The sequence below is a fragment of the Saccostrea cucullata genome, unplaced genomic scaffold (genome assembly GCF_032062105.1).
Source record: "Saccostrea cucullata isolate Sc308-1 unplaced genomic scaffold, CSIRO_AGI_Scuc_v1 ctg1428, whole genome shotgun sequence".
Lineage (NCBI taxonomy): Eukaryota > Metazoa > Mollusca > Bivalvia > Ostreida > Ostreidae > Saccostrea > Saccostrea cuccullata.
Genome location: NW_026918482.1, coordinates 76,776 through 90,048, shown reverse-complemented (window position 1 = coordinate 90,048; position 13,273 = coordinate 76,776). Strand labels below are relative to the sequence as shown.

The 13,273-nt window shown below is 35.0% G+C and overlaps 2 protein-coding genes across 2 annotated transcripts; one reads left to right on the top strand and one right to left on the bottom strand.

The window, feature by feature from the left end:
* Nucleotides 1-237: 237 nt before the first annotated feature.
* Nucleotides 238-2,098, bottom strand: LOC134266953 (neuropeptide Y receptor type 6-like). Its single transcript, XM_062749164.1, has one exon. It carries the CDS (start codon nt 1,709-1,711, stop codon nt 449-451), a length of 1,263 nt encoding a protein of 420 aa, XP_062605148.1. The 5' UTR covers nt 1,712-2,098; the 3' UTR covers nt 238-448.
* A 6,261-nt stretch (nt 2,099-8,359) lies between these two features.
* Nucleotides 8,360-9,580, top strand: LOC134266982 (baculoviral IAP repeat-containing protein 7-B-like). Its single transcript, XM_062749207.1, has 2 exons — nt 8,360-8,679; nt 9,412-9,580. Exons 1-2 carry the CDS (start codon nt 8,360-8,362, stop codon nt 9,578-9,580), a joined length of 489 nt encoding a protein of 162 aa, XP_062605191.1.
* The last annotated feature ends 3,693 nt before the right edge of the window (nt 9,581-13,273 follow it).

The following is a 13,273-nucleotide window of genomic DNA, read 5'->3' as shown; positions in this document are numbered from 1 at the left end:
GAGAAAAATAAATACCATAGTAAAAACTAACTTTAAAGGCCTTACATACAATCTATATATAATATTTAAACATAAACGATCTTTTAATATTATCAGAATACATATTTAGTTCGCATGCACTGTATACATGCAGTTTTGCATCCAAAGATAATCCATCAAGTTACCTCGCTACTTATCGGCCAATGGTATTAACTTCCTTTACAGATCAAAAAGGAATATTGAAAGCCTTTCCTCACGTGTGAAAAACATATTTAGCGAATGAACTTCTGCTACCGGTATTCCGTTGAAAATAAATGCTTCGAAAAAGGAGAAGAGACGTTTATTTAACCTTGAACTAAATCAATGAACACCATAATAAAGATAGTAATTGGCACCAGACATGTTTAACCATTACAAAATTACTTTTATTAATAATGATTGCACCCTATTAAAAATATACCAACTCATTTTATTCACTTAAGAAGCATGGAAATATTTTCTGAACAAAGTCTATGAGCATTTTTCTGAATGACTTCCGTATTTGAGCATTAACAATACCATACACAATAGGATTTGAGGCGTTTCCAATGAAAAACGCGTATCTTAGGAGCAGATTTCCCGTGATCCCGAAAATATCCATCCAAAATGGCATCCAAGTAACCAGATAAATAACACTACACAGAAACAACATCTTTGCCGTTTTTCTATGCGCTGCACGTCTTAAATTTTCCCTCTCCAACAGAACACTAGTTGTATGCTTCATACGATGCCGAGGTTTGTCCGGGGGAGGGACATACTCTTGAACGCTACGTTCTTGAATGTACAAGTCCGAGTCTTTTTCAGAAACCGAATTCGCCTCAGTTGGTTCTATCAGGGATTTGGAGTGCTCCATTTCTAGGTACTGGGTCTTTTCTGTCGTTACTTTTTCCCTGCTGCACGAAATTTCGCAAATATCCGAAACTATCTGTGAACGTGCATGTCTTCGTCGACGCAATTTTGATCGCTTCCATAGAACATAATAAACTATAATATACAACACCATTATAGTTCCAAAGGTCACAATGAAAGAAACTGCAAGAAATCCTTGATAAATAGACACGGATAGCTCTCCCATTTCAGAGTATGTAAAATGGCAGAAGTGTCCAGTACTTACGTGGAATTTGTCATACGAACAATGAATGTCCTGAATATCTTTATAAGAAACAACAGCAAAAGTTCCTACAGCGGGCGCAGCCATCACGCAGCTGATAACACCAATGCAAATGATACCCTTATTCACCAGGTCCACAGACATTTTGCGGGCTAGATGGCACACCGCTATATACCTCTCCACACTGATAGCCACCAGTGTGATATTGGAGGCCGAGATGACGAAGTGACGCAAAAATTCAAACAAGCGGCAGGCAACGTCTGAACTGACCATGTGTAACTCATAAATCATAGTGTATGGCATAATAAGGGTACATACCAATAGATCCAAGATGGCTAAAACTTTGATGAATGTGTTGGAGACTGCATGGTCCCGTTTGTGGAAATACACGATTAAAACTGGTACATTTCCCAAAATCCCAACAAACGAACACACCGTTAAATAAACTGCTAGTAGTATGTACTCCAGACTCCACGTCCCACTTGTCAGTAAAGTTCCAGGCACCGTAATGTTGTCCTCCGTTAATGTGTAATCACTACCGTTCCGTCCGGTCATTTCGACAGAAATGCAGTCGAATCCCATTTGTACAAGTGCGTGATTCAATAAATCAAGTGCAAATAAGAGTTAGCGTGGACTTCCGAATAACATTACTCAAATTATTGTCTAAGAAAATGCGTTCTTGTCCCACTGAGTTCCAGTAAAACTAATTTTTGGTTCGTTTGACTTCAAAGTGTCAACGATGTATCCAAGTGTTAAACTAATCTGCCGATATGGCTTTTAAATAAAATTAACACATTCAGACATAATAATTCTGCCCGTGAAATTGAGCTCTTCATGCCATATTAACAAAGATCAATTCATAACATAATTTCATGATCTCTGAATGCTAGAACGTGCTAGACAACTTTCTACCGTAGCTGTCAATCAATTGCAACCGTATGCACTTTTAAACTCTAGCATTCCAATTGGAGGGGAACGTTCCTATAGAAATGTTAAATGCATTAGATGCTTCGCACACATCCGATCTAAGGGACACTTTGTTTATCCTTGTGACGTGAATGCCATTAAAAGAACGCACACAAATCAATATCAAGCGCGCACCTGCGGTAGTGGTCCCTCAAATAGGAAGATAGGTATATCTCATTGTGTGGTCATGACAGATGCACTCAATTGTCATAGTAACACTATACTGTCCAATGACAAGCAGCGATGTATTTCCTGGAGATAAGTGTAAGCTGGAATTTAATTAGTAGTTCATACTTATTGGTGTCTTTTTATTTTATACATGCACTGCTTTCAAAAAGGAGAAAAATAAACCGGAAAGGAGAAAAATAAACCAAAAAAAAAAACCCTTCTTTCTTCATCACATCTTAGTATTTACTATAACTCTCTTCAATTTCCCTAATTGGCAAGGTTTTGCGTACATCAAACGAAATATTCCCTTATAATTTCAAAAAGTTCATATCAGTTCTACATAATTGCATCAGTTCTTGTTAAGTGGCCATAAGTTTGCCTATTAAACATTACATTAAGGAAAACTTATTTAAGGCTCTTTTAATCGACCAAGATTGATTTCATTGCCATTAAGCGTAGGAATAAATTGAAAGTAAACTGACTCATAAAGAAACATCATCCTTCTCGTTTTAATGAAGAATTTAAACAACAAGGCTTGGAAGGAAACGATGGGGGTAACCAGGATCACAAGAGGAACTGAACTATTTCAGTTCCGGCCCATTACAGTAAAGTATTCCCTCTGATATTTATTCTTCGGAATATTTGTTCCTGTATAACACAACTCGTAATTATTAATTATTGGACATAAATCGAATTTAGGGGAAAAAACTAAATTGATTGCTGATATAGAATTAAAAAAAAAAATTATTCGGAGTAGAGTTACATTATTATTAAAATTTAAGAGTCGGTGATTTTATGTCAATATGTGGTATGTGATCGACATATGCATTGGGTCAAAGAAAAACGTATTAATTTTGGACAGTTTGTTAAGGGCCAATTTATTGTTCTTCATATACCTCTAACATAAAGAAGATCAATGTAATCTATATATATATTAGAGTGCACGTGTATACCAAAACTGTATAGGTTGGCTTGTGATAAATTTAGGCCCCATCCGTACCATCCTAGTCCTAGACGAATGAGTTAAAAAAATGAAAATTTTAAAATGAATGTTGGATCATTCACCTTCCCTCATAGATATACTGTACAAACCTGTTTCTCAGTCCTTCTTTCCCGGCGAACATCATCGGCTACTGACTTACGTTTTACAACTGTGTGTATGCGAAGCGTCTTAGCGATACCCACATGTTAAAATTCATTCCTTCTGCTTAATTGGATGTTTATTGTATTCATTTTTCTAAATAAAAGATAACATTAAACAGAGATCTGATCTATAAAGAATCTATGCTCTGCCAACTTAAATGGTGTAATTCATTTATTTCTATTTTATTTCAACTCTCAAATTTATATCAAATAAGTATACAAAGTATATTCCATATATCTTCACTCAAGTACTTATAATAAATACCATTTACATGATCAAACCTACATAAAGACACACACATAAAAATATACACATTTAAACATGTGAAAGTTGTTTTAATATACTAGTAGAAGAAAAGAGAAAGAAACAGAAAAAGGAGAGATAGGGCATAGTTTTTTTCCCCTTTACATTAGGGGGTTAATGATCAACATTCCTTTCCTGAAAAAAAAATATATTCATGTACGCATGTATAAATGAATTATTATATATTACATTTGCTCTGCCAGTTATTCTCATAACTCGGTACTATATTTACATTGTTTCAAAAGTAAATATTTCTCTGTATAGATTTTTTATTTATTTTTAGATTATAAACGACATATCCATACCAGTTGAATTAGAAGATGAGTATAAAATACCCGTTTTTTTTTTTGTTTTTTTTTTTTTTTTATTAAAGCCTTAAATTCTTCTATAATGTATTGTTTCCTCAAGCAAATGATACTTGAAAAACATATATACTGGACTCAATTGTTTTAGGACTTCTCTAAAGTAAATGTTTTATTAATGCTTTATGAAAAATATTTACAAAACAGAATCCTTGACAAAGAAACCATAGAAAAAACCACACAGTGGAAGAGGCCTATCTGCCTTAAGGATGTTGGTTTAACAGATTGGAGGAGCCTTTTCCGATTTAAAGTACACTGGACAACTCTAAGACGTGGACGTGTTGAGAGAGACAAAGGAATTCTTAGCATGGTGCAGAATTTTCAATTTGTGACACGTGTCCGAGTGACGCACCAGTTACATCCGGACGACACTACGACCTGTATATGGAACCTAAGTAGGAGCAAGACGACGACGATCTTCACGTTATTGTTCATTTATATGTCATTAGGCTCTCCAGAATATTATTACCCAATCAAAATAATTGATTTGCTGGAACCAAAGAAAAAATTCCAAATCATTTATAGGTTTTATTAATGCTTGGTGGTTCCCAGAGAGACCTTAAACATGTTATTGACATTTTATAGTTATGATGTCATGAACAATGCGATCTCTTTAGTAGATGCTAGAGCACTTAAGTTTCTAATCACATTTATAAGCATGAAAAATAGCCTATCCAACCACCCACCTTCAAAGTTTTTTTTAAATAAAATACATCGCGTTCCCGATAGGCTGTTGAAAAATGATATGACCCATATTCTTAGTACCACTTGTTCGAATATTTCCTATCCCTTTCAGATAGTTAATGCTTTCTGTATGGCCAAATTAAGTTATTGATTTTCTTCCAATTTGTAACCATATCTAATGTATAAAAAACAAGAGATGTTCTATTCAAAGTGCTCATTGGATTTGTAATATTAATCAAGTGTGTAATAAAGTGCTAAAACTATTCAAGTGACAAATTGCATGTATTTGATACTCTAAGGTCTCGTTTATGCATTTTACAAATAATTTTTTGGACATAATAATTAATCAGGTTACAAACTCCACTCACTAAAATTTACGTCAGTAAAAAATAAAGTCCAACATTTACTTTTTTCTAAAAGTTTAGAGAATAAGGTAAATTACATAATTGAAACGAATGCATTATAAAGGTATCAAATTATCATTATTTATTTACCGACCACGAAATTAAATCTATTGGAAACATTCATGGAACCGGATCCCACCTCTGATGTTTCGGGGGTCCGTGCTTGCTCTGCTCATATTTTGTATTGTTTAATGGACTTCTGAGCTCGAATACTGTTCATTATCTTCATATATTTCAGTGTATCAATTTAAGTGTTGTATATTACGATTAATAATCAAAAACCAGATGTGTTTGTGAAACACTATGCACTCGATGGTAACACAACACTGGAGTGGGACATAGACTTAAGTGGTATACACTTACCCGTGACAGTGCAGTAGTTATGGGCTAGGTAAAAGTTGACAACAGACAAACAGGACAAAAACAATATACCTCCGGGATTTTTCGATCCAGTGACATAAGAAGAGTAAAGGATTGGTTAGGGAACAAGGCTAGCTGTTGATTATATGTATGCACACTATTCTTTTTGTGAATGGTCAACTTCGTACTCATGTTACTTATTTTCCTTTGAAAGCAAATTGTATAATGCGTCTACGCCGTAACGACGGATATATAGTTAAACGTTGTTTTCATAATCTGTTACGAAATACAACGTGGTTTCCCGCAGTCATGCGTGGTTAGGTTATTTCATACACACTTCCTTCATCAATATTCATGAAAATGAAAAGACATTATTGTTTCATATCAGATTTTGCTTATTTCCTTTGTTATTACACATGTACATTGGTTTTCATAAACATAAGTGATAAGTTGTCATACACAACATGTTTCTCATACCGTTTCAACATCCAAAGAAGCTGGATTATCAATCACTGTAAAATGAAGGGATTTCATCTACAGATTTTATAGAATGCCCACACTTTAAATCTAAAGAAGGATGAATTTAAGAAGTTGTGACCGAAAAAGTCTTAGAAGAATATAAATCTAGGAAAAGGGAATAAAACAGAGCCTTAGAAGTTCTAAGTATGTGATTACATGTAGGGGCGGATGAGAAAAAGCATCCCCTATTGACCGGTGTCCGCCTCTTTTAAGGACAGATGATTCAAACAAAAAATGGATGAATGGAGCGAAATATATTTTTTGGCCTAATTTTATTGCAAATGATGCAAATAACAAATTTCTCGAATATAAAGAAATTGTAAACCTTCTGTGATGTTCAAAAGTCAGTCCTTCTGAAACAATCGTAATAATCTATACAAATATTTTTTTTTACTTCATATTACATTTTTGTTTAATTTTGAATAAAAAAATTAAAAACTACGTGGTGAAACTTATTCATTTTATTCATTTAAACATGATCATAATTGTTTTCAAATTTCATGACATAAGTTTGTTTGTATCATCTGTCCTTAAAGGTCCGGCCGGACCTAATACGACAACATAACAAAGGTCGCATCCGCCGAAATTGTTATGTATTGATCAGGTAGACTATTCAATAAAGGTCATTTTTTGCTAACAATTTAAGGTCATTATAACGATCTCAATATTTTCAAAATTTTTGAAATTGACGCTTGTAACTTTTCTTTTGGAAATTCATTCGACATTCTAACTCTCTTAACACACCCGAAACTTTGTGGTAGAATGTCATTTATGAACTACGGTGCACACACATTTTCAATATTACTAGGAACACCAATTTTTATTTCTTTTGCAAAATTGAAATAAAAACACTCTTAAAAAGAGTGTAAATCTATCTTGTTTGAAAATAATTTGTAAATCCCCGTTCGCAATATTCATTTGCCTTATTCAATTTTCAACGTCATTACGGTAATAACCTATGAATATGAAAAAACTTGGTATGATAGAACTTTAGTTCCATTCCGTTCTCTATATATCTATCCACGTCGTTTGGAAGATCTTACAACATGTAATTAATGGAGACGCCAGAGTTCAACATAAATACAACATTTTTTTTTTTTTTACAATTAGATATGGATATAACAAACAACATTCAAGCTCAAAGTCTATTCAAACTATACAACTCAAGAGCAAGCAAAATATGGTGGCATGGGAGAATAAGCATCCCCTGTCGACATCAACAAGCTAAGTCAATCGAAAAACTTGCCACCGCTTTCATGCATCAGATAGTTGTCTTACACACTTGTCGGTTTAGTTTACAAGATGTCGGCTTCTATGCATGGAGTTCACGATTGACCAGTATTTGGAGTTGATGCGATAAAGAATGAACAAAAATCAGTTCATTGCTTTATAAGAATGTGATTTTATGGCAGTCCTTCCGAGGCAGAGAAACATTTGAATGGACATACCACAAAAATTGCGACGGGGTATTATTTTCATTCTGCTTACAGTACCTCTAGGTAAATAATAACATTGTTAGCAAATATAACCTATTAGTCGGTCGTATTTTTTGGCATTTTTGTTTCATATCAATTGTTAGGCTTTTGTTTGTTCTGTTTACCTGCTTACAGTGGGTATGACTGGTAAAAAGGGGAGATTTTATTCTCCCAGCCCCTGACCCACTCTTAGTCAATAAAGAGAACACCAAATATGACATGATGCTAATGAATTACCAAGAAAAACAGGAATTTGTAGAAGAATGCTCTTTTGGAAACGTGATAGTGGCCCTGTTTCACCACGGCTCATGCTCGCTTACACCTCTACGAGACTCTACAGCCTTTAGGAGAGAGGGCCCTTTATTTCGATACAGACAGTATCATCTACCAACATCAAGAGGGAGCCTTTAACCCCACCCTTGGCAACAGTCTAGGAGAATGGACCGACGAATTAGAATCATTAAATTCATATCGGGAAGACCCAAACATTATCACTATATCACAGCCAAGGGAACTGAGGTCGGTAACGTGAAAGGATTGACTCTGACTTATCGGAATTCCAAGATCGTGTCCAAAGAGACTTTACAAAAAATGCTGATGAAAGAAATAGAGGAAGTCAGTGTCTTATCCCTACCAAATCCAGAGGAACCGTGATCATGAAGTCCAGACCAAGCCTTTAAAGAAACAGTACAGAATTGTATATAATAAGAGACAATTATTGGTACCCTCTTATAACACTTTACCTTATGGATATTGACATGAAAATAAAATTGGTTTTTATTGTTTCTTTCTTCATAGTCTCTATAAAAGGCATTCTAATTCAACATGAAAGGTCATTTTAAATCATGAGTAGTCGCGAGCCAGACCAACCCATGCGTTATCCCCAGTATGCTCAGCTCTCAAAGAGAGAAGCTACTTTTGAGCAGGGATGGCCAGAGCCTCTCCTAGGAAAAATACCAGACATAGCCCGAGCCGGGTTTTACTACAAGGGAGTGAATGATAACGCTACCTGTTTTCATTGTGGAATTACTTTAATGAATTGGGATCCCGAGGACGATCCTTCTGTAGAACATGCCTATTGGAACCCGAATTGTCCTTACATCAATCAGTATAAAGGACGATGGTGGGTGATAAATGTGTTCATTGTGGCTTTAGAGCAGAATAGGTATAAACCTTTACCTGAGATCAAACCTCTACTGAACCCAGAGCCAGACGTCCAGGCTCGAGGAAAATGTCACATTTGTTTAGACGAGGAATTACAAATCGTTTTTCTACCTTGTGGACACGTGTGTTGCTGTGCCTTGTGTGCTCCTTCCTTCCAGTTTTGTCCCATCTGTCGAGGCGAGATTCGACAATCCAAACGCCTATTTCTGTGTTAACTGTAAATAAAGGACAGAACCCAAATTTGCAAAAGTTTTGGTGTTTTCTAATGCTAAGCAAGCTCCTCACACCTAGTTTTTTTCCCCCACACTCAGTGATATAGAATGAGAATTTTGAATTATTTCTTATAAAATATTCTCTATTGGTTTTCCTCTGCAAGCTAAAAATAAATACACTCGAGAGTCTATATAAAAAGAGACACCAAACCCAGGGATCATTTCTGATCTGAGTGAGGGACAGAGCACACCATGGAATTTTTAACCTCTGAGTATCGTTGGAAAATAGAAGAATCGAAGGTATTACTTTAAAAGGAGAATAGATGAAAAACAAAAGAGGAATGTATTCAAGATTTCTTTGGTAAGAATCCAGGACAAACAGGTCTCAATGAAATCTACCTGTATAAGAGAATGACGTAACCCGATCCCAAAGGGGGCAGCATCATGTTCTTATTAGGACCCAGACATCCCAAGTATCGGGAATTCAAATGAAAATTCAAATACGTCTTGGTTCACCAAAGAGAGGGACCCGAAAGCACTTGGATTCAAGGGAAATGGATGACAAAAGCCGGGGATTGTATTAAAGATTATGCTAAGAATGTGGTTCTGAGAGGATACGACATCATAGACTGTGCTTGTGAAACACACTATTGTACAAGAGGAGATCTTTCCCCTTACAAAAAGAACTGAAGAAAAGTTTTGAATGTAATTATGATGTTCTTGTTGTTATGAATAAAAAACCATAGAAACCAAAATTCTGGTGTTGGTTTTCTTTTTTCCTAAGATACACTTAGCTGAGATAAAAAAAAAACAAGACTTGTTTCTTTAGTTTACACTTTTATTGTTCAAAACGACATTTATTTCCTTCGTATCGACATAAAGGACATCTCCTGTAGGAAGTCTGAAAAAGGTTCTTCACACACTTTTCACAGCACGGATATTGCCTGCATTGTCCGCATTTCCATTTCCCTTGAGTCTTTTCTTCCCAGCAGGAAAGGCATTTCTCAATCTTTCTATTTCTTTTCATGAGCTTGGCCCAAGGTGGTATTATTTTCTCCACCGGATATTTCCACAAGTAATATTTCACACACCAATCACAGGCACAATCTTCCAAACTAGGGGGGTGTTTTCTACCACCCAATGTGGTATAGGTTCCCCACATTCACTACATCCCCAAAACCAACTAACAACTTTTTCGGCATGGTTGTAGGCGGCGTATTTCACTAGGATTTTCGTCTCCTTATGTCAGTGATGGCATATTTTCTTTTCTACCTGAAACCAATGCATGATTCTCCACACAAAAGACATGATTGATAAAAATGAGCACAGTGTTCTCAGAGCGACTCTCTATATACCATATTTTTGTGATGATGACGTCACAATAGGCAGTGATTTGAATCACTGCCAGGTCTGTGTTTGTACAGTGTACACCTGCGGACCAGGTGTCCTTGGGTGGGAAGAGGGTGCCGAGAACACCTGCGAAACAGGTGTTCTTTAGGTGGGAAGCGCGTGCCGAGCTAAAAATAGATTAGGGATTTATAAAGAGGTAGACTCAAACCCCTATCATTCTGAAAAAAGTTCAGTGACCAAGTCAGACGTGTTTTTTCAAAAAAAAAAAAAAAAAAAAAGATGGAGTATCTCTGGTCTATTAACGGAGAAACCCTGGGGCCTTGGATGAAAACTAAACTAGGAGCGGTCATGGATTACTTTGAAAATCATCCAGGACAATTCATGCAGGATTTCAGGAAAGAATTATGGGCTAACCAGGGATTTCTTGCAAAAATCTTTCCAGAAAAAAAAGTGTGGTTGGAAAAAAGAGTGAAAATCCCATCTCTTCGAGGAGCTAGCGTGAGGGTGAAAATCAACCATCACTATCAGCAATACAAATGGGAGATCCAAAATGATCTTGGAACTCTGCCGAAAGGTCTCTGGTACATGAATTTAGAAGCGTGTCTTCAAGATTTAATCAGGACCGAGAAAGAAGAAGAAGCCTTAAAAAGATCCGCATTTTAGGTATATATGATCTTTACTAACATTATAATCAGGTTCGGAGATCATGAGACATCTTAAGCTTACTCTTGCAATTATCATGGAATTTTACCTTGGACATTCCTAAAAAAAAATCCCAGGAATAAAAATGCCAAGACTTCCCATATAAAAATCAACAAACTTTTTCTTTCACAAATAATCACAAAGTACAGGGTGTCTCAACAAACATGTCCCAACGTTTGATGTCCATATTTTTGCAAAATAATAAAATATTTTAAAAAATTATGACTGTATTTTAAAGCCAAATTTCTTATATGCTTATTAAATACCTGATTTGTTTCTACGTCATGTTCCCTGGTAGAATAAGGCAAACAAACAAGTTTGTCTCTCACTAATTCCTAGATTTCAGGAAGAAGAAAAACTGTAAGCAACTTTCATTTACTAGATCTTAACCTATAAGTATTTTTGTATGGAAATGGGGTTTTATTATTTTTTAATCAAATTTCAATTCAAATTTGCATCATTTTAATTTTTCTATTTATTATGAATATATAATTATGATATAATGTATGACTTATATATTTGATACAATTACATTTTGATAAAAAACAACATAAAATAAAGTCATTACATTTTTTTCCATTGAAGTTTTGATTACATTTTTAAAAATTAAAAAATGTGCATTTTTTTAAATTCAGAAATGGGTCTATGGATAGGGATATTTAAAGACTAAACAAAACAGACAGAGAATTTCCAAAATCATCAATATCAGTGCATAAGATATTAGGAAAAAAGTACTCATTTGTTAAAAATGTCCAAATAAATGTCATAAAGGACTTGGAGACAACATGATGATGATGCTGACTTAAAAATATTGTGACTCTTTAGAAAACATAAAAATGACGTTAACATTGCTAATGATTTATGTGCATATTTGCATTGATTTCTCTTCTCTTTCCCCTTTTGGTAAAACAATTTAAAAGCATATTGGTTTTTGATTGTTGTTTGACGTCCCTCTCGAGCATTTTTCAATCATATCGAGATGCCACCACCTGCCAGTGGAGAGCTGCAAAGTTTGACCTTTGGCCAGTGACCAAGGAGGGATCTTTTTCATGCCAGCATCTACTGCAAAAAGGGACCTTGGTTTAAATGGTCTATTCCCAAGGACTGGTTTCCACGTCTTACAGTGGGATTTGAACCTGTAACGTAAGGATCAACTTCTAACTCCATGATTCTAGAGCAGACACTCTTAGCACTGAACCATATTGGCAACTTTGGCATATACGAGGGGTTATCAAAAAGTTCGTGGACTAGCGCCATTAAATTAAAACCGCTTTTTTTAAAAATATCTAGTTATCATCATCTTTTCTATCTATAGAACAAATCACAGATCACAAATTTTATTTTTTAATAAATTAGTAATGTTTTTGTAAGCAATGGTATGTCCATGCGGCGCAACCTCGAAACGACGTTTTTTTCGACCTAATTATAGCTAAGAAAAACTATTATGGTGTGAACATTTGACATCCAAATATCCCGTTAATTCAGGTATGTGTTGGGACACTATTGTTCCATAAAATAGTAAATTTTTACCTCATTCTGGAAGTTCTATGAAATTTTATCTTAAATTTTATATGGAGTATCCAAACAAATATTGCCTTGAAAATGACGTCAAAAGGGGGTAGGGGTTTCCTTTTTCAACATTCTATAAAGTTTCGCCCCCAGAAAAACTGGTACACACCTAGGAAATGTTTAAACTGGCTACGGAGAAATAATATGCATCAGTATAACTTGTTTTTAATGCTAAAATAGATTCAGAGAGAAAAGGAATGCACAGTTAATTTCGATTTGAAGTCAAGGTGTGAAAAATCAATCACGTCAAAAAATGACGTTGATCATTTGTTGTAGATTTTGAACTCCAAAAAGCAAAATATGCTGGAAGAATCAAGTGAGAATCTCTTCCATTGTCTTAATCCATTTGGAATATCATATGCATTGAAAGCCGCTGTTCATGACATTGTTTAGTCATATAAACAAGACGGATTGAAGTCCTTCCTCAGCTCCAGGGTATCTCATCAAAATAAGTGAATGAGGTAGAAAAAACAGACATTGAAAAACAATGACGTTGTCAGACGTCATAAAACTAAACGGCGACAGCGCCGGGTGATGCTATAATGTCGTTTATATTTCATAATAATTTGGGAAATAATGAACGTATCAAGGTAAAATTTTCAATATTTGTTTATTTTTTGTTGTTTTATGTTCTATAAAAATTTCGTAAGCTCAGACTATATAGTACTAATTTTATAGCCTCAGTCCACGAACTTTTTGATAACCCCTCGTATATTGTTATTATTGATTTTCAAATCATACATGTAATCTGTCAATTGAAAT